This window comes from Cariama cristata, unplaced genomic scaffold (genome assembly GCF_000690535.1).
Source record: "Cariama cristata isolate BGI_N322 unplaced genomic scaffold, ASM69053v1 scaffold6085, whole genome shotgun sequence".
Classification (NCBI taxonomy): domain Eukaryota; kingdom Metazoa; phylum Chordata; class Aves; order Cariamiformes; family Cariamidae; genus Cariama; species Cariama cristata.
In genome coordinates this window covers 2349-23055 of record NW_009615660.1, presented here as the reverse complement: position 1 = coordinate 23055, position 20707 = coordinate 2349, and the positions used below count along the sequence as shown (strand labels likewise).

At 41.9% G+C, this 20707-nt stretch overlaps 1 protein-coding gene across 1 annotated transcript; it reads left to right on the top strand.

Annotated features, from left to right (window-relative positions):
- Positions 1-171: 171 nt before the first annotated feature.
- On the top strand, positions 172-6516 carry HUS1 (HUS1 checkpoint homolog (S. pombe); the record flags this gene model as incomplete). Its single annotated transcript, XM_009699889.1, has 7 exons — positions 172-299; positions 841-1017; positions 1652-1759; positions 2708-2782; positions 4791-4890; positions 5247-5378; positions 6236-6516. Coding segments are annotated over 7 exons (803 nt in total), but the record flags the coding sequence as incomplete, so codon positions are not given.
- Between the last annotated feature and the right edge of the window lie 14191 nt (positions 6517-20707).

Sequence of the window (20707 nt, the reverse complement as noted above, 5' to 3'; positions counted from 1 at the left end):
AGGCCGTCCCCAGGGGAGGGCGGGGTGAGGCGCTTTCCTTCACCCCGATGTGTTCCGGCGCTTCTGCAGCAGCAGGAGCTGCGTTTTTGGAGACTGACCGTTTCTCCCCTGTTCCCCTGAGCCGAGGTGTGTGAAGCGGGTACGGCTCTCACCTTCCCTTCCCTCTTCCAGGTGTAATTAACACAATCGCCAAATTAGCCAAGACCTGCACGCTGCGCCTTACTGTCAGCAAGCTGTATTTCATCCTCTCCGATAAAGTAGCAAATGGAGGCGTCAGTATGTGGTGTGAGCTGTGCCAGGTAAGCCCGGGGATGTTCAATAACCACATGGCGTTGAAAACCAGAACATGCAGTTGGGTCTGGTGTACAAGGCATTTCTTGTACACGTAGCCCTCACCTGAGATGTGCCAGGTCTCTCAAGGCCTGTCTGGTCACTGAAACCACTCTGTTTTGCAGGACTGCCTTTTAGTTGCACAGGCCTGGTGTTTCTGCCTAGACATCCCCTTTACCTTGGTTGTTACTTCAGTGTAAAGCTTCAGTGTGTTCCCAAAGGGCCTGCCCAAAGCTGGAAACAGGAAAGTGTAACTCACCTGTCATACCCTTTTTTTTTTGAGGACAGATAAGCGTTAGGGGAGGATCTGAAATTAAGAGGTTTATCCTGAAGCAATGAGCCTTCACACTTATGCAACCTGTCTTGATTCCTGCAGGTGATGCCAGGCAGAAGAAAGCTTCCCGTTGTATATATGCAGTTCTAAGCTTAAGGTCTGATAGGTAAAACTTGCCCCTCTGTCTTTTTTTTTTTTCATTGCTTTATTTTATTTCTCACTTTCAAAAACTGTAGGGGAATTTCTTCGATGAATTTCAAATGGAAGGAGTAGCTGCAGAGCACAATGAAATCTATTTAGAGTTGGTGCCTGAGAACCTGTCGAGAGCGTTAAAAACTGCCCAGAGTGCTAAAGCAGTGAAGATCAAGTTGACTAACAAACACTGTCCCAGTCTCAGAGTTGCTGTGGAGCTAGTAAGTGCAACAATGCTTTTATCTTCATTATTAAGAAAAAACTCTTAAAAATTAAGGACATTTGTAAGATCAAATGAAGCTTTGGTAGTCTTTGGTGTGATTCTAGAAAACTAAATAAAGAAAAGCCATGCTTTTTCTCGTTTCACTAGCCTTTTCTGCTGTCATGGTTGGTAGGACACAGAAACAGCTTTGTGTTTTCCAGAACGCAAGGAAGAAGCAGAGGAAGAATGAAAGCTATGTGATTGAAACATCTTTTTCTAATGTCTACTTTCCTCCATTCCTTCATTCTCTAAATCTTCTGTGGATTATTGCCTTCTCATTGAAGCCATTAGGTGAAGGAGGTTTCAGTGTAGTATTTGGTTCTTTGTTTTGCTTTTGATTGTCCTGCCTCTTCACTGATTCACCTCTTCAGCTCTAAGGATAGCTCATAAATACTAATGACTGGTACCTCACAACCTCTTCCTTATTCAAAAGGGAAGTCTGCTTAATAGTGGTCTGTTAGGAGCCTATGGAAAACTGGAACTGAGTGTCTGGGGCACTCAGTTATAGTATTTCCCAGAGTGGATCTGAAAAGTTTGAATTCAGAATTCAAGTCCTGTTTTTAACTGCAAGAGCATCCTCTCTGTCTCTCAAGCCATCCTTATCAAGCAGCAGTAGGATTGTGACACATGACATTCCTGTGGGGGTTATTCCCAGAAGATTATGGAGTGACTTCAGAGAGCCCAGTGTGCCAGACTTTGATGTAAGCCTCTGTTTTTATATTCCCTACGGAAAGGGGAGGTTACAAGTGGAATCCTATTGCTGCAAAGTATGCTACTGGTGGGTTTTAGAGAGGAGGTGAAAGGAAAGAGGGAAGGCTGGAGGCTAGAGGTTTGGAGAGGGATGGGACATGGCTTCCATCTTGACAAGAAAGTCCAGAACCTATAAAAACAGAGCAGGTGGTTACTGGTTGTTGCTGTGATATTCGGGGTGGAGGAAGGGAGGAGCAAAGGACTTGCTCTTTAGGCAGGAGCAGGTCCGAACCATGCAGGTTTAGACCATTTCAGCTGTTTAGGTACCAAGTGGCCCAAATAGTCTGTTCTTTCTGAAATTCATGGCCTACCTGGCAGAGCTAGATCCTCCTGATTTTTATGTGTCGTCTCTATAGCCTTTTTGACTTTTAGCAGAGTTGCAAGGAAAGGTCTTTGTGCGAATGTTCTCCCATTTGAGGTTATGGATGTCTGTTACTTCTATAGCTAAGGGTATTTAAATTCTGAAGATGCATGACTCAGTAGAAACTTGATGCATTTTGTTCTATTGTTTCAGACTTACACTGGTGCAATTCCAGAAATTATTATAGTACCATGAGGATCGTGTTCTTTCCTTTTTGGCTATAGTAACTATTAACTGCTCAGTAACACAGATGTGGGTTCATGTGAGAATCTGATCTGCAAAAACGTGTCTCTGCTTTATTTTGACCACAGATTTGGGATAGTATGCCTGACGCAATTGCTAGAGTGATGGCCTGTTGGTATAATGGGAAAGGGTTCCTCTATTCCTGAGTCATTTTTTGATTACAGTTAAATATATGCTCCCTGCACTCAATAGAAAACTGAGTCCAAAATAAGATAGAATTGAAGGAGAGATAAATGCATCACATGCCAGTCACACATGAAATATTTGTGCAAATGCAGTTCTTGTGTCTTTCTAGGTCAGTATTTACCTACCAGTGCTGAAAACAATGAAGAGTGTTGTGGAGAGAATGAAGAATCTCAGCAATTCCATTGTAAGTTAAAGCACTTCAGACATGTGTCCTACAGACCTTATTTTGTCTTGGGCATAGCACATTTCCCCGGTGCCCTTGTGTTATATCTTATTTTGGGATGGGTCAGACATTGAACTAAAGGCGTCTGAAGACTGTGTGAGGCCTGAAGAGAATAATGGGATTTATTTCAGGATTTATGCTAAGAGCTTATCCTGGGCTTCCCAGAAAGTGGTGCTGTTTGTACTGAATCCTTGAAAGAGCATGGCATTGTGTTGCTACAAGCCACTTTATATAGCTGGTAAGAAATTGTAGTCCTTCAGGAAGCTAGCTGGAGACTTTCCAGGTGATTTCATTAAAGAAATGCCTGTTAAGTGAGTCGTTTTAGGTGTCTGTGTAAAGTTGAGGTAGGATTTAAAGGAAATCCTACTAATAGCTCCTGGATGTCAGCCTGTGCTTTAGACTCTGGTGGGTTTCTAGTCCACCCTGGGTTTCTGGAGTGCTCGTGGGCCTTCCATTGGCAGAAGTCCTCTGCAGTTGGCCAGAAAAGGGATTTGGGTTTTTTTGTTTGTTTGTTTTGTTTTTTTAAGTTGTTGTTGCTCACAGTCACCAGAATCGATTGACATAAAAGTTAGTAAGTAAGCGTAGAGCTTTGGAATAGTTTGATTTTGGGCTGTTCATACCAATTTTGATAAATGGGAAAATTTCTGTAAACTGAGAATCCTGAAATTGGGACAATCTCAGTCTTTCAAGGTTTAGAATAGTTGAGGGATTACCCTGGGTTTCTGGCAGTTTTGCAAATGGCAGTCATCCTGCAAATACAAGAGTAAGCACTTCAGACTCTTCTCCTTTGTTAATCTTTTGGTTGTTTTATTTTTTCTGTCTTCTTCCTTCCCCCATGTCCTCAGTGGAAGCGCTTACACACAACTAAGCACAGTGCGTAACTGCTTTGTTTCCAGAGTTGAGGATATCTTCTCACAGGATAGCTGTATGATGGGATTGAACTTTGGCATTCAGAAGAGACAGCATATCAACATTGGGCACACTCACCTTCCTAAGTTCCTTACCTCCTGCTCCAAAGCAGGAAAATAAATAAATCTCTGTGAAATAGCTTTGATAGCTCTAAAGGAGGAGGCAGACTACATGCATCCTTTACGTGCTTTCCTGTTATTAAAGAACAAAAACATCAAGTGTAACAATTAAATATTTGTGCTAGATGCATACTGGTAGTAAAACTGGTCAAGAACAGTGCTGCAAAAGGGCTTAGAAGCTCTTGGCCATTGTTTGGGAGCATTTGTCTGTGGGCATTTCCCATTATATAGGAAATTCTGGTCATGGTATGAGCTAAAATTATTGAGAATTCTTCTAATCACAGAAATGAAGTGCTTAGATATGCTTAAGGAATCCTCTGATCTGCTTGGGATTTGTGTAAGATCGTATATAGTCTCTTTCTGGTTGGACACTTTATCAGGATGGAATTCGAAAGCTTTCAGTATTTTTCTAGGATTTCTGGCAGTTGAAAGTCCTGCTTGGAGTTCCAGCTATGGTGCAATTGTTGTCTGTTTTTAAGTCTTGCAAAGCAGCACTGCAACTGCAGATCAGCTCTTGGTGCATCCTATTTTCTGCGTGTGTCATATGGACTGTGTAGGTGCCGTTCTGTTTGTTGAAAAGCTGGATGGAAATGCAGGAAACCTTGCATTTCTCCAGCTTCAGTCTGATTTCTAAAGCCTTTTCCTCAGCACATGAACTTCCCAAAGCCAGTACTTGTTCTAAAAGTACTGGAGAGCAATTGAATTTCCTTCTGTTCATAATTTCAGGGAGGTTGGTCTAGGATAATTCACAGGGAATGATGAGAAATGCATTTTGTAGCTGAACATTCAAATGTTCAAACCATGTTCAGAAAGTACAGTTGAGCTGTGAAGGCACTGAAGTGCTCTTGGAAGCTTGTATTTGAACAAAGCTGCACTTCATACTTCTGTAATTCTGCAGTGCGAAAGTGGCTTGCCTAAAATTGAGGTTGATTGTATTGCAGGTGATTGAAGCAAACTTGAGTGGAGAAATGAACTTGAAAATAGAAACTGACTTAGTTTCTGTAACAACACATTTTAAAGACTTGGGAAATCCTCCCTGGAGTAAGTTTCCTTCTTTGTTGCCTCTTGTGTCTGTCTGATCTCCTTCCTTAAGTGTGATGCTGATAACAGTACTTAACTTTCTGTTAGTCCTTACAAAATAACATCAGGTACTTTGAAGTCTTCAAATGAAACCATAAGACCAAAAGCAGCTAATGGCTGTTTCATGTTTGTGGCGGGAATCTCTTCCAGTTCCTTGACAACTTTGTAGGAAAACTGAGCTTTCTCTTCCTTGCACTGCTGTTTTTGAAAAACAACTCATTTGAGTACCAGCTGTTCAGTGATTATCAGGTGTGTCCTTATAGGTGTTGAAACTCCTTCTGACGTTTTGACCAAGTGTTGTGCTCTTATGCTTTCAGCATCAGGGGATGCATCTCAAAGTTCTGCTCAAGACAGAGATCTGGAAAGCATGGCTGAGGCACGCATAGACATCAAGAAGCTGCAGCAGCTGCTTGCTGGACAGCAGGTCAATCCCACAAAAGCACTGTGCAGTAAGTTCGACAGCTCTGCTTGCAAACTGCAGTTAAGGAGGGATGTTTTCCATATTTGTAGTCTCAGCAGAACAGCATGTCTTCTCTTTTGTATGTTTGAAACTTAACTATTTTTACTGTACCTGAGGACTTTTACTGTTTCTATTTTTGGGCAGTAAGCTTCAGGCCTTAGGCGTTTGAGGAAGAAAAACAACTACATTAAGCTAGACCCTTTTATAAGTATCAAGTTGAATACTTAGACTGACTAATCATGGGTGTCTTCTTGTTGTCTTTGTTCTAAAGTTATTATTTTTTATTATTCTTTTGAGGTATTATTTTTTTAAAGTCTTAAAACAAAGTCGCTGGTTTCTAGCAGAGAAACTGGGAATTACTGACATGTTGTGTTGTTTTTTTTTTTCCTTTTTTTTCCCTCAAGCTTTCTTACATTCAGCACCAAATTGATTCTAATACCAAAATGCTTTTTATGCAGCTAGTGTTTCTAACCATAGAAACGACGTTTTTTCTAGCAGAGGCTTCTGCAGGGTTTTATATCCTATTCTGAAAATTCTGTATGCTTTTCCTGAGAACATCTGTGTGTTATGGTTTAGTGCAGATGCTAAGAATTTCCCACGGAAGATTTAAATCATGGATGTAGCATTATAGGCCTATACATTACATATTTCCTTTTTGGTATCAGCTTTCATAGACTCTTTAGTAATGCTTCATAGACCCTAAAGGACTTAAATATTACAGAATGATATGTCTAGTCATCCTTCTGTCAGAAGCGTTGTATTCTTATGGTGGCATTCTGTAGAAGATATAATTTTAAAGTATTTTTCCTGCTTTAAACTGGATTTGTGTTTTTTTTCTCTTTACAGATATTGTAAGTAAAAGAATTGTCCACTTCATCTTGCTCCATGAGGATGTTTCGCTTCAGTATTTTATTCCAGCACTTGCCTGAATGTTTTGGAATCTCAGTCATTTTCCAACCTGGGGCCTTTTCCATGAAGTCTGAAAACTCTCATGAGTTGCTGGAGTACTCTCATGTGATACGCTGTTAGATGCAGTCATCAGATGGACGTTATTTCCACATTTATGAAATTATTCAAAACATCTCCTCATCCAGAAGGCCTTTTTTGTGAATAATTACATGCTATGAAAGAGAACACTGGGGAGCTGGCATACCTGAGCGTTACGGGGAGCAAAACTGAAATTTGTACATGCTTTTGGGATGCTTTGAGCTGTGGGGAAGGCAATGTGGTGTGGTGTTTTTTTTCCTTGTCAACAAACATAAAGGTAGAATTGACCTCTGGAGCTGCTGCTGGGTGTATTGGACAATGCGGCTCCAAGTTAAGGGATCTCTGAGCAAGCTGTCTTATCTCCATGGAGCAGGAGAGCCCTCAGGAGGGTTGACAGATTGGTATTTGCCTGAGCAGGTAAGCACAGCCCTCTTGAAGTGGTACTGGATTGAATTCTGTTCCAGCAGTGATGTATATGGTCTTGATGCTGCTACAGGTTGTGCAGCAGAAATGTGTCTGAGGCAGAGGAGGTTCCTGAGGCTGCCAGGATGTCAGAGGATGGGACAAATGCTGAGGAGCACCAACAGCTCAGCAGCGTCCCTTTGTACCTGGTTGTATCTTTTGGTCTGACTTGCTCCAACATAGCTCAGTAGTTCTGTTAGTGCTTGAACTGATGTGTTTAGCTCTTGGCCTGAGAGGATGAGATAAACAGTCTGAGTTACCTTGTTAATTTGGGCAGTGAAGGTCTCTATCTGTGTAGAGAGTGAATATTGTATGAGGACATGTGTTAACACAGCAACTGGTGTGAAATAAAAGGCAAGGTGTCTGTGGATCACATTTTTTCCCTTCTCCAGATAGAAAGCATTGTACAACCTGCATCGTCATGGCGTCAGACATGGTGAGATTGTATCTAGGCCCTGATGTCAAGCAGCCAAGAGCATGACTAAGTCTCACTGACAGGAGTTCTGCCTCTGGTTATCTTCTGAGGTCTTTTCCTTCTCATTCCATGTATGATTGTATTTGTTATCTGGCTGTGTTCCGTGTAGCCTTTGGTGTTCCACAGGGTTTTGAGTATTTTGTGAAACTTCTTTTTTTAGAAATAGTGAGTGAGACTTTGCTGCCAAATGGGACTGGGAGTTTCTGCTAGACAGTAACTCTTGGCACGGTCAGAAGTGTTGTGTAGTTTTTGATTTTTGTCTTTTTTTGAAGAGGCATTGAGGTTAAGGGAGCAATTAATCTTTCTGTTCTTGCAGGTGCAAATAGTCAAGAGAAGGCTGAAGGAGAGGTAGTGATCTGGAAACGTTGTGCTGCTTTGCCTTCTTCCACTGTTTCTATCAGACTAACCAGAAAGCATCTTCCAAATCCTGTTAATTTTCATAGGCAAGTGCAATTACCCAAAAATCTGTGCAAGATGAAAATAGCTGTACACCAAGTTACAGCAGTTGCATGGTAAGAGGTATGTGGTAAATAATCTTGTGTTTTCTCCTGAGGAGAGGGGAAAAACTGTCAGAGTATGATGCAGAGTATGCACCGTGAAAGTGGGCTTTGAAATCTTTGGATTTTTTCCTTTGAAAAATGCGTTCTGTCTAACCTGATGGAAATGGCTTTTTCTGGTATAGCATAAGAACTGGTAATAAAGGCCTCTCAGCTATGCGGGCTTTGTGATTGCTCTTTTTAAAAAGAGAACAGAAGTTATTGCAAGAAAATGTATTTGTTTTTTTTTTCCTTTTTTTTTATAAAGAATAAATAAAAGTGGGAGTAATGTCAGTATGCAGTGAGATGTCCATTTCATATTCTGGAGGGGAGGAGGCTAGGTGGACCAACAGAGGTGAAGTGTCTCCAGCCCCAGTGCTGTCTTAACCTTCCCACCTAAATACAGCACAAGGATACAGCTCAGCCCTGCCATCCAGTTGACACATACATGCTGATCCAAGGGAAAATAATACTTATTCAGGTTTAAACCTGCTGTCATCTGTGAACCCAATTGTCAGAGCCCTGAGGGCAGTATTGGGCCTTAATGGCCCTAAGCAGCCTTACCAGGGACCCCTACCCACCCCCTGTCCATGGGCCTATTTCAGCTCAGGCTGTGGCATCCTGTACTCCCCTAAGCGATGTTGTAGGTGGGCCTGAATTGATGTTTGGATTTCCTGGGTTGGCTGCAGATGGGAGCTGTTGCTCTCTCCACCTGGTTCTGCTTGCCTAGTTTAGGTTCTGTGGGCCTGTGCGCCAGCTGTAGGGGTCCTGCCTAGCCTGCATTGTGGACACCCTCTGCTCCTGGCTCCTCTTCACTCCTGGAGCAGGGGCTTAAGCTACCAGGACAAAACAGAGTTATGAGCCACGGGAAGGACTGAAAAATAACTGTAGGACCATCCAGCTTCTCTCCAACACTTTGTTCTCCTAATGCACATTTCTGTTACGGGATGTTAGGAGTGGCCACTGCCTCCAGCAGCTCTGTGGCCCAGGATTCCTCCTGCACAGCTACTGGAGGTAGCCCGAGGTACCTGGGTACCAGGGATGTGTATGCCCTGGGCTGAGGGATGTCACTGCTGCTTTCCCACTCGCGCGTTCAACCAGCAGTGAAGCTGAGCTTGTGTCGCAGAGACACAGACACGCACACACAGAGGACTGGTCACAGACTGCCACAGACAAGCCATGCCTTCAACTGCATCTACACACAGGACCCACATAAAACAAGCACAAGTAGCCACATTGCCTTCCTCCTCCTCATCTGCAGGAGACAAGAGGGTCATTAGTGCAGGCGCACACACCACGCTCTCCAGGTTCACAAGTGCATACACAGTTATCATAGAATCATAGAATCATTTGGGCTGGAAGGGACCTTTAGAGGTCATCTAGTCCAACCCCCCTGCGGTGAGCAGGGACATCTCCAAAGTTGTAGATCTCTTGAGTACTGGCACCGTCTGCCTAGTAGCCCTGCCCAGATCCTGGTTCTCTTACCAGCCCCATGGGTCCCCGGTTCCCTGACTCATCCAGGTTGGTGCTCACTAGCAAACATGCAGCACTCACACTCTTGTCCCACAGGCATCCCTTATTCACGGGTCCCTCTGAATACTCTTTGCCCACCTAATACCCCAGCCCTGACCCAGGCCCTCAAAGCACAACTGGTTTGGGGCACACACAAACGCCTGCCCCGCCATCAGCCAGCATGGGCTGTGACTTGCGGTTCTGTTCCAGCTGTTGGCGCCAAGCCCTCCACTTGCATCACTCATGCCAGTAGTCCCCAGTAGTTTTTTGGGACACACACCATTCCCACCCCAGTGACTGGTGGCTGGGACCCCCGTGCTCACTCCAGTAGCTGATGCCACAGCTCTGGGGCACCTACACCCCCGGTCTGACCCCAGTAGCTGGCACCAACCACACTCAGGCTGTTCTCCCCCGCTGTAGCTGGCACCTAGTCCTTGGAGCACACAGACACACAGGATAGAGAGGGACATTATGCAGAGATAGTGAAGAAAAGACTTAAGAAGATAGGACAGGCTGTGGTCTTGGGTGTATTGACTGACCCCTTTTATATGCCTTTCTGCGTACTTGCGCTTTGTTCCTCCCTGCTCCCCCTTGCTCTGCACGTTGTCTCATCAGCTGACATATTTCCACCACCCTCTCCAATGTGCTGGTCTCTGTGGTTTGCATCTTCAGTGGTTGCAAAATCCCATTTTGTCTGTGTTGTAGGTTGACTCTGGTAGGTAGTTCGGGCCCACACAGGTGCTTGCTCACTCCTCCACAGTGGGATAAGGGAGAGAATTGGAAGGGTAAAAGTGAGAAAACTCATGGGTTGAGATAAAGACAGTTTAATAGGTAAGGCAGAAGCTCCATGCACAAGCAAAGCAAAATATGGAATTCATTCCTCACTCCCCGTGGGCAGGCAGGTGTTCAGCCATCTCCAGGAAAGCAGGGCTTCATCACACATAACAGTTACTTGGGAAGACAAATTCCATAACTCCAAATGCCCTCCCCTTCCTTCTTCTTTTCCACCACCTGAGCATGACATATGGTATGGGGTATCCTTTGGGTCATTGGGGTCAGCTATCCCAGCTGTGTCCCTTCCCAACTCCTTGTGCCCCCCCTAGCCTCCTCGCTGGTGGGGTGGGGTGAGAGGCAGAAAAGGCCTTGACTCTGGGTAAGCCCTGCTCAGCAGTAACAAAAACATCCCTGAGTTATCAACACTGTTTTGGTCACAAATCCAGAACATGGCACCATATGAGCTACTATGAAGAAAATTAACTCTATTGCATCCAAAATAAATACAGCCTGCAGTTTCTTGATAGCCCAACAATTAGTGTGAATGACCATTTTTTTTTTCTTCTGGTTATTGTCTTTGTTAATGCTAATTGGTCAGGTTTTATACCTGTGTGTTTGTCTCCTTCCTTTTCCATATCAGCTCAATATAGGATGTGCTCAATCAGATAACCTTACTGGAATAAACATTCTCACACTCCCACATACACTGCCGCTCTTACCATTTGTCCATCCATTTTGTGTCTCTTTATGTTCTTGTTTATGGTTTTCTCTTCTTGTTATCCCCTTTTTGCATTGAAAAGGTCCTTGACCAGATACCCTTAAAGGAGCAGACACTTCTGCCACATACGCTTGCAGTTTTCAATCCTTTCATCCTTCTTATTCTGAAGACTAGCAAATGATTTTATTGAAACAGAATACGGTGATGGTTTGTCATACAATATATACTGAAATGATTCTAATTTTTAATTGTGGTGTTCTGAAAGTGGGTATTAATACTTACAAGTGACTGTATACTATTGCTTTCTTGTAGCTGTCTGTGAAACTCCCTGTGAAGGTTCTTTGAGGCTGCAGGTAAGTGGGAGCAGCTGGCTAGTTCTGGCTCTTCCTTCAGTGAGCTCTGATGCCAACTCTGTTCTCCTGTCTCATCATGTTTACTCCTGCTGTACGCACAAAGGTGTATACACGCTTTTCAACAAACTTACTTTATTTTACTCCGACAGTAGATAATTTGTGCTTAATTATTATCTACTGTCTACAGAGTACACTGGATGGAGGACTTAGGATAAGACTAAATTCTGTAATGTGGTTGGCCTAATTCTACTTAAAATTTTGTTCACAGCAATCAACTTCTTCCTTGATGAGTCAATAGGATACCAGCTCCCAAACTGTGCAGGTACAGATCTACGTTTTAGGTAAGTGTTATTTTGTAAACACATTATTTTGTATAAATAACATACATATTGAAAGCCCTACTAAAGGCTACTGAAGAGTATATGAAGTCACTGACTTCCTCTGGTTACTTGGTAGATCCAAAAATCAAAACCAGGGAGAAGAAGGGATTTTTCTCCTCCATTTTTAAGGGAGCTCCTTCTTTTGTGTAAGACTGTGCTGCACATCCACTGTGGTAATGGATAGTGAAGGTGGTGAGTGGTAGGTCTTGTTGAATTTCATTTCGGGATCACATTTGTTGGATCTAAGTATACCTGTTAGTGTGTATCCTAAGCAATTGTGTACTTCATGTGAGTGATCCCAGTTGATTACTTGGTGCCTTCCTCAAAATATCTGTTAATTTTGGAGAATGTTTCTTGGAAACATCTCTCTACAAATTCAGCATCTGTATTATGGATTGAAAATTTGACAACTTGCTATTGACAGGCAGTATATAAACAGTTCACTGTGAATACATTTACGTTGATGTGGACCATATACTTTTCGAGCTGTAGTCCCATTTCTGCCTTGTTATTAAATGAGACAAAAAAAAAGAGCTTTTATTTGGGTTTCTGAGCCACATTGGTTTACTTTAATGTATAAACAGTTATTGCCAGAATGGAAGTGAGAGAATGATGTTTAGCAGGGAGGTATGCTTTAGACTTACTAATGGAATATGTGGAAGGACATTGCTGTCTGAGTTAGAAGGCCAAGCACAGGGACTAAGCATCACACCTAAATGCATCAGGCAAATAACAACCTCAAATTCTCTCTTGATATTAACATCTGTATCTACCACCATTCTTTCAAACAATTGAGCTACGTGTCCTCTGACACTTCATCGGCAAAGGTTAGAAATAATTTAATTTTATGTGATTGAGACATCAACAGTATTGGGAGTGGGGGACCGAAAATTCTGCAGGTGTTACTTTTTTAGTTTCGATATAAATTTCTGATTTTTTTTAATCATAGACTACTTGGCTCTGTAAGTCTTACTGTACCCCTCTGTAAGATGGGGTGGGGGAAAAGGATCGCTGTTCTTAATTTCATGAAGTTTAAGATATAATCAAACAATTCAGGCAAATGCATACTTTATACTGTTGTTTTGAATCAATTGACAGTTGAACTGTTGAGTCACTAGGTCTACAGAAATGTCAGGTGTAAGTGTTCATCTCCTTAATGGTGCTGCTTGTACATAACTTTGCCTCCAGAAAGGCCAAGAGGGATTTTTCTTTTCCTGTTTGTTAGGAATATTTATTTGAATGTGTGGGATGTTGAGCCTCTGAGTTTTCAGGTTGAGTGTTTTTGCTTTGTCAGAAAAGAAAATGAGTTGAAGTGTGACATGACCATGTGTTACAGGCAGGAAGGCATTTGCTGCTTGTATTGACTTGAGGTCATGCAGCACTGAGCATCAGACAACACTTAAGCCATGGGCTTGAGGGCCTGTCGCGAATGGAGGAGAGGTAGCAATATGTTTAAAACAGTTTAAAAAGTTTGATAATAAATGCAGCAATGATGTAACAGGATTGATTATTTACTGTATAGAGGACAGGGCCAGACAGACTGTTGGGGATGCCCTCCTGTTGAGTCACAAAGTTCAGAAAGGACCTCCTTGTGTTCTAAACTCCTTCTCAGAGAGGAGTCTAGGTGTGGCTGGATCCAGACTTAGTCTCAGACTTGGTCAATGGTTTATGTCTAAGGGAAGAGGTACATGGAGGAAGAAAAGCCTCCCGTTGAGTCATGATGTTGTCCAAAAAAGCGAATTCATGCCCAGTGTGCAATAAACCAATCCCACATGCTCGGGAGAGATATTGTATTTATTCAGGCCTGGGTGCTCAGTGGACTTTTCCGCAAATCAAGCACACCAACAGCAAGTTTCATTGTTCCTTTTATACACAAAAATCAGGGCTTAGTATTTTTCCAGACACGCCTGCTAAATACCGATTAGTTAGTAATTTACATATGATTCATTCATATAACTACGCATGCTCAGGGGGAGGGTCTTCACCTGGGCAAGGGTCTTTTTGACCTGTGGGTGTGATTTTTAGTATTATAATGAAGGCAGTTCACTTCAGGACACCTTAGAAATTAGTTTCATTGCCAAGCTGGTTAATTGAATAGTCACTTTGCCAGGCTATCAGATAACTCATTCATGCTCAGAGGCTTAACACAGTCAGTCCCGAGTGTTCTCATCAGTCTCCAGGACTTACGTACCCTAACTCCTTTCATGAATCCCTTATCGTTAATCAAAGTCATCTTGACCAAGGATCAAAGCAAGGTAGGTTCAAAGCCTTGTATTTGTGCAGTAACTATGGTTACCAGCTCCAGATTATATCAACGAGGTTCAGAGTAGATCCCCTTGCTTTCTAAACTCCTTCTCAGAGAGGAGTCTAGGTGCAGCTGGATCCACTCCTAGTCCCAGACTTGGTCAGTGGTTTATATCTAAAGAAATGTGTGTGTACAATCAATCGTTTCTATCACTGTTGTGAACATGCTTTTGGTTTAGCAAAAATGTAGGATTTATTAAAATTCTGCACAAGATTAGGGTGTGTTATTGTTAACAGCACTTGATCATTAGCCAATTTAACAGAGAGATTCAATGGAATTTGTTACAATCCAGAGAGCAACTTTGTTAAAGATTTGAGAACAGCAAGGCCACCCAAAACTTAGAGCAGGGTTGCATACACAGATGGAGGTTAAATCACATCACAGACAGTCAGACAAACAGTTCTGAGTAAAATTGCACACACACACACTCACACAGGTGAACCTATGATCAAAATTTCCCCTTTCATGAGTTTCATGAATTGCTCACTTTATATGCTGGCATCCGTCAACGAATGGTCAATGAACTGTGTAAAATCAGACCTTTGAGTCCTCGCGAAATCATCAATGGACGATCTGCCAATTCCTGCAGAATTTACCCTGATAGGCATCCAAATTCAGGGGGTGATGCTGGGTCCCACAGCCTACTGCAGTCCTGGAGATCTCAAAGGGTCTCACTTTGGATCGCTCTTTATAGGGTCTTGAGATGATTGACTTTTGGTCAGTTTTTCCCATTCTGGCCACAGTTCGTGCACAATTGAGGCCAAAGATGGCCCAGGCATGACCACGGATTGCCTGATGCCTCAGCCCAAGATATCAGTACAATGGGAGCATGCGAGGCTTATCTTGAAATCTCAGAGTGGCCTGGGGGGACTGCACCCCAGGGCCTCAATATGATGTTCTTGGGAAGCAATTGGACAGATTTCTGCCTCCAATGGCAGAAAATCTTGAAAGCAGAAAATCTGACATAAATTTTCTGGTTATCCTGATATTTGTATTTGAGATGAGCTATTGCTGAGTTATGCTTCTGGAGAGATTTCTAGCTTCCTGACCTTGTATTTCAGTTAAAATAGTAGTAGTGTAGTAGAAGGCAGGCATTTAGCAGATGAGTAATCTGGAATTGAAGCTTTTTGGACTAGTGAGGGATTTGGGATCCTAATGTAGAATTTTTCTTGAAGGGAGGGGGGGAAATAATACCAATTTGCAGCTGTAAAGAGAAGTTTAGGGGCAGTCTTGCCAAGAGAAGTGGCTTTAAAACTTTATTTTGTTGTTGTGTTCTAGAGAAATGTGAAGAACAGACATGATGCTCCTGTATATTGTTTTATTATCTGTAAAAACACCCAAGGTTTAAGATAAGAATGGGGAGAAAAAGGATTAACATCGACTAGTCTAAATCACTGAGTTTAAGTCATTAAGGGTCATTGGTCTCTAGTTTAGGAGAGCTGTGCAATCAGAATAGTTTGTCAAATAGTACAAGTGATTTGCATTCTGAAAAGTTGGCCTGAAGAGGCTGTTCACCCACCCCTGACCAGCACCTGCTGCTCTTTGCTCTCCCAGTTCCTCCCCTCAGTTCACGTGCCGATGAACTTTTCTTTCTTTGGAGCTGGGGAACCAGTTCTGGGTGCTCCTGTGCCTGCCTTGTAAAACCTAGCAGATTCCTTAATTCATGCTGAGGAGCCAGATCCATGCATTCTTAGTTAATGCCCTGGTGAGAGGCTGGAGATAGGCACTGAGGGATAGGAGGGAAGCTGCTCTACCTCTCTGCTAACTTCTGTTACTCTGAAAAGCTGCGTCACAAGCTCCTCGGATTCCCTCTGAATTTTGCTCACCTCCGAGGGGCTTTTCCATCCTCTACTTAGGGCTTTCCTCTGATCTGTGGCTTAAATGTGTGTACCAAGGCCTTATATGTATATGATGTTCTGCTGACAACTTCCCTTTCACTGAGATATAGGTTTTATTTTTTCCCCTCTTATTGAGAAAAGCACTCCTCTATACCCCAAGATGTTTATTGAAGCCACCTGTATGCCTGTGCTGTCTTAATTTTGCTAAGCAGGATATGATAGAAGATTTCTTTACTCTGTTGCTGAAGGTGATGGTTGTTGACCTATTTCTGTGCTGGTACATACTTGGAGTAGTTGCTCCTGAAGGTGAATATGTAGTACACAAAGTTATGTGTGTACTTTTTGTATGTTTACTGGAAGTTTGTGCCTTAATTTTAATCCAACACCTGTTACATTAATACATCTGCAGATGTAAGCTTTTACTTTTTATGTCATTTTAAACTGACAAGTTCTTACACTGCATTGGTGTATTTTGTTTCTGCCTCCTAAGGGAACAGTGTCATGTTTTGCTGTTGTTCTGTTCAAATTTCATCCATGTATGTGAATTCTAGTCCTTCTGATCACTCAGTTCTTCTTTTATAGCATTCTAGGTCTCTTGTCCCTTTCGTCCATTTTACACCAGGATGTGCTGGTTTGTTATGATCCCAGTAAAAAAGGCACTTGAACACTGTAAAGTATCACTTAAAATACCATTTATTAAAGGTAACACTGTAAAGAAAGAGAGGCTAGTGTAGATAATCTTACATCCCTTCAGATGCTGGGAACACTGGGTTGTACAGCTTCAAACAGGCCTCCCACCGGTGCACAGCACGCTGTGTAGAACCCATCCATGGAAGGGTCATCCCATTTGGGGATTCTTACTACGTTGTAATATTTTTCCCTACTTTCAGTGTGGGACTCATGCCTCTGTGTGTGCGGAGAGTGGGACACATTAGACCTTGTCCCGTGAATCTTGGGATGCACTGGCCCTGGCATGAAGATGTGTTGGAAAAGCGCTGGGGTGCAAGGGAGACTTGATAGCCACACTCCCATGCCTGGCCTACAGAAGGGAGCGTGTCTTTGGGCATAGAGAAGGGAAGACAGGGCATACCTTACTCAGCCCCCAAACTGGGAGAGCGATGCATAATGTGGTGCTAGGGATATCTTGCTGCAAACTGAAGGCAGGCAGGCTGACAGCACCCAGCCATGGCAGGGCACCCCATCCTCCATCATACCTGTTTCCCACCCAAATGGAAGGAACAGTCCTGTTGTGTTTTCTGGTGAGGTTCTCCCCAGGTTACACGATGTTTGTTTTCAAGGGATGAATTTAAAAGAGGTATTAGTTCTTTCCCCATTCCCTTTTATTTGGATGAAATGGGTGTCATGGCAGCTGTGCTTCTCACAAAATGGAAGTTAGAAGATAGTGGAGATCCATCTCAGCGCAGCAAAGTGTTGTTAAATATTAATTGGGTTTTTTTTGTTCTAAAGAGTCTCTATTCATTTATTGGGATCAAAGAACCTGAAAACGTAGCGCAGGTGTAGTTAATATTCAAAACAGAGGAGGCAAATAGGAGAAATGCTGAAGTTATATTCAGCTTATACTGCTGAAGTGCTAGTTTTGCTTTTTTTTTGCAGTAGACTGGCTGGGTTGAATGTAATACTTTGGATTCATTTCAAAGTAGTGTGATTGCCATTGATCTATATTTAAAATCACAGTATTGTCCAGAAACATTAATCAAAACAGTGCAAATGGGAAGTCATTTATGGAGCACAGGTTTTTACAGAAGTTGTAATGTTGATCTATCTGTTGATCTTTTGAAAACTAGTGAAAATCCCTCACTATTGCCCTTAGATATTGCCTAAGATATCCTCACCCATTTTGTATCAGACACTGTATTAATTTCATATTGCAGGGCCTTAGTTTTCAAGAAATCTTTACATGTAAATGTTGAGTGTCTGTTTTGATACACTTCCAACATCTGCTATCTTATATTCTTTTCATCCCTTTTTTCAAAGTATGTCTTAGAGGAGCATTGAAGAGGATGAGAGCATAGAACTCTCTGATCCAACCACCAGATGCTAAGATGGTAATGAAAAATAATAACTTTCTTTACCTATTTCATCCTGGCACTGCAGAGTTAACACAGAAGATTATTTGCTCTGCCATTTCACATCTGCTATCTCACTCCTGGCTAAATAGAGTTTAAGTTCATATGCTGCAGTTTCTGCTCTAGTCTGATATTTAGCAGTACTTCCATTAATCAAATTTCCTCTGCTTTGGAACACCCAACATTCTGTCAGGGTTAGGTAACAAAAGAAGACAAACTTGAGGGTAAATTCTAAATATAAGACAGGGGATTTAGAGGAGATGTTGGCCTTGTCCCACAATCTGTCCCAGGGATCAGAAGATGCTCTCCATCCCTCACATCTGATCCTATCTGTCTTGTTCTGGCATGAGCCAATTCTGTGGAGCAGCTTTACACAAGCAAGTCCCTGACAAGTTTTCTGCCCTGTTGAGAAAGCCCAGGAGGAAGTTTGATGTATGTTACATTGCTTTTGACTTGCTCCTGATTTTTCAGATGTACTTGCTTTTAAATTCCCCTCCACACTAAACTCTGTCTGGCCCCAAACAGTTTTTATATCTTTGCATTGAGTCACAATCATTGTTAAAGAGCTCAGGCCCTTCATAACTGTTGGATTTGATTTTTCACTCTGTATATCTTCCATGAAACTTTATCAAGCTCTACATTTTTGATCTATCCAAATTTACATGTGCCACTTTAATATACGTTATATTCCTCAGTTTGATGGTAAAACAAGTTAATTCAGAGAATGCTGGCAAGTTTGTGAGTTTGATTGAAATAAGCATTTTAAGTGGCAGCCGTGAAAATTGTTCTTGAGCAGCTTCAGAGATTTAAGGAATTTCTAGAAGATCTTTGGAACAATTGTATTTCTTCACATGCAGACTTTGTCCAATTCAAAGTTAAATCTTGCTTTGAGTGTGTGGTTTGCGTGTTGGGCTTTTTGATCCCTGTTCCTTCCCGCTCCACCTTGAAGTTTGCAGCAAGTAATAATAATGCATAGCCATGCAATGGCTGAATAACTATCTGACAAACTGAATCTCTTTGGTACTTTTTGTAACCATCCAAAACAGACTTATGTCTTACAACTTTGGCATTTGAGAACGCTTAACAAATCTTTAGACCTATTTCACATTGTTTATAGTTGTCCTAGTATAATGTTATGTATTTTGGTTTCCAGTTTACATTTATAAGGTTAAATTCTGCAGCCACTGCTCAGGTCTTATTAGACAAAACTTCTGCAGTCAGAGGCTCAACTCTTTGCTGAACTGAAGTGGGTAGCAAAAGTCTGCCTTCAAGAAAGCATTTTTGTGTGAGTCATAGAATCATAGAATCGTTTAGGTTGGACAGGACCTTTAAGATCATTGAGTCCAACCATAAACCTAGCACTGCCAAGTCCACCACTAAACCATATCGCTAAGCACCACATCTACATGTCTTTTAAATGCCTCCAGGGATGGTGACTCAACCACTTCCCTGGGCAGCCTGTTCCAGTGCTTGACAACCCTTTCAGTGAAGAAATTCTTTCTAATATCCAATCTAAACCTCCCCTGGCAGAACTTGAGGCTGTTTCCTCTTGTCCTATCGCTTGTTACTTGGGAGCAGAATTGGGAGAAGAATTGGTCAGTGAATTGGTAACCTATAACCTTCTCTTGGTTTCCTTGCTTTCTAGTTACATGCTACTATATTACTGATCCTTATTTTTATGCTGCTTTAGAAAAAGACTTTGCATATGTTCTTTTTTTTTTTTCTTTCAATGCCACAGCAATTCAAAAAGAGTGAAATTTTGATTAGAAAAAGAAAACAACAGAGGGTGCTAAAGAGCTGTGGAAAAATGTATTACTTTGCCGTTCTAAGAAAAACAATGCTAGGAACAAGCAGTGGACCTCAGTTAACCGTTGTGAGAGGGTGCGATTTTTTTATAATCTTTCATAAATGACATTTCTCAAATGGACAGGTTGCCAGTGACCAAATGCAAGACTGGAACTGTTTGAACTTTGTAAAGTATGGAAGAAATACTGGTTTTAGAGCAAGCATTGTGGATGACCTGGGTCAAATCATTTAGGCACAGACTCAGAGATGCTGAACTCAACTGAGATTAGGTGGCTAAAATAGCTTACAGGATCTGGACTTAAGCCTCTCTGTGCTTCAGTGCTTCATCCATGAAACAAGAATCTTTGTATTCTACAGCTGGGTGCAATATGTGACAAATAAATTCATGAAGGCTTTCTGGTGCATTTGGCTTCTCTGATCGAGGCCTAAATGTAAATTCTAGCCTTCACTTCATAGGTATGTACTCAGGGATATCTTTATTCATGCACATGTCTCAGTGAATAATCAGGGAAATAAACTATGTGAATGTGTGTGGGCTGGTGTCATAAATGTTTGGCTCTCCTGTCCTTAGGTGGGAGGACATAGTTAATTAATAATTAATTAGTCTCTCACTTTGCGATGTGCTGTTGATGACAATCTGAAGCACAATTTTTTGCAGTTCACTAAAGAAATGTTGGCACTTCCTCATGTTTTGTATCAAGTCGTTGGCTAATTAGTTGTTTTTTCTTACACTGAACAGATTTAAAGACTGTATTCTATGAGCTTGTATGTTTTTTTGTCATGTCATATAACCATAGAAGATCCCAAGCTGGAGCTCCAAGTAATTTGTTCTGCTATTCAAGAATCAGATAGAACTCCAGCAATGGAAACTGGGATACTAAATATAATAAATAATACTGATAATCAGTCAAATGCCAGGAGTCTTTTCCAAAAATGAAAACAGACAGGAAAAAAATTTCTTGTGTTACATAAGCAAAAGTTAAATCACACTCAGATCTTGAAGCATTTTAAGTGATGTCCAGTCATGTGCTGGCACTTGTATAATTTGCAGCAAAAACTGGGAACAATTTTAGCCTTTGTTTCAC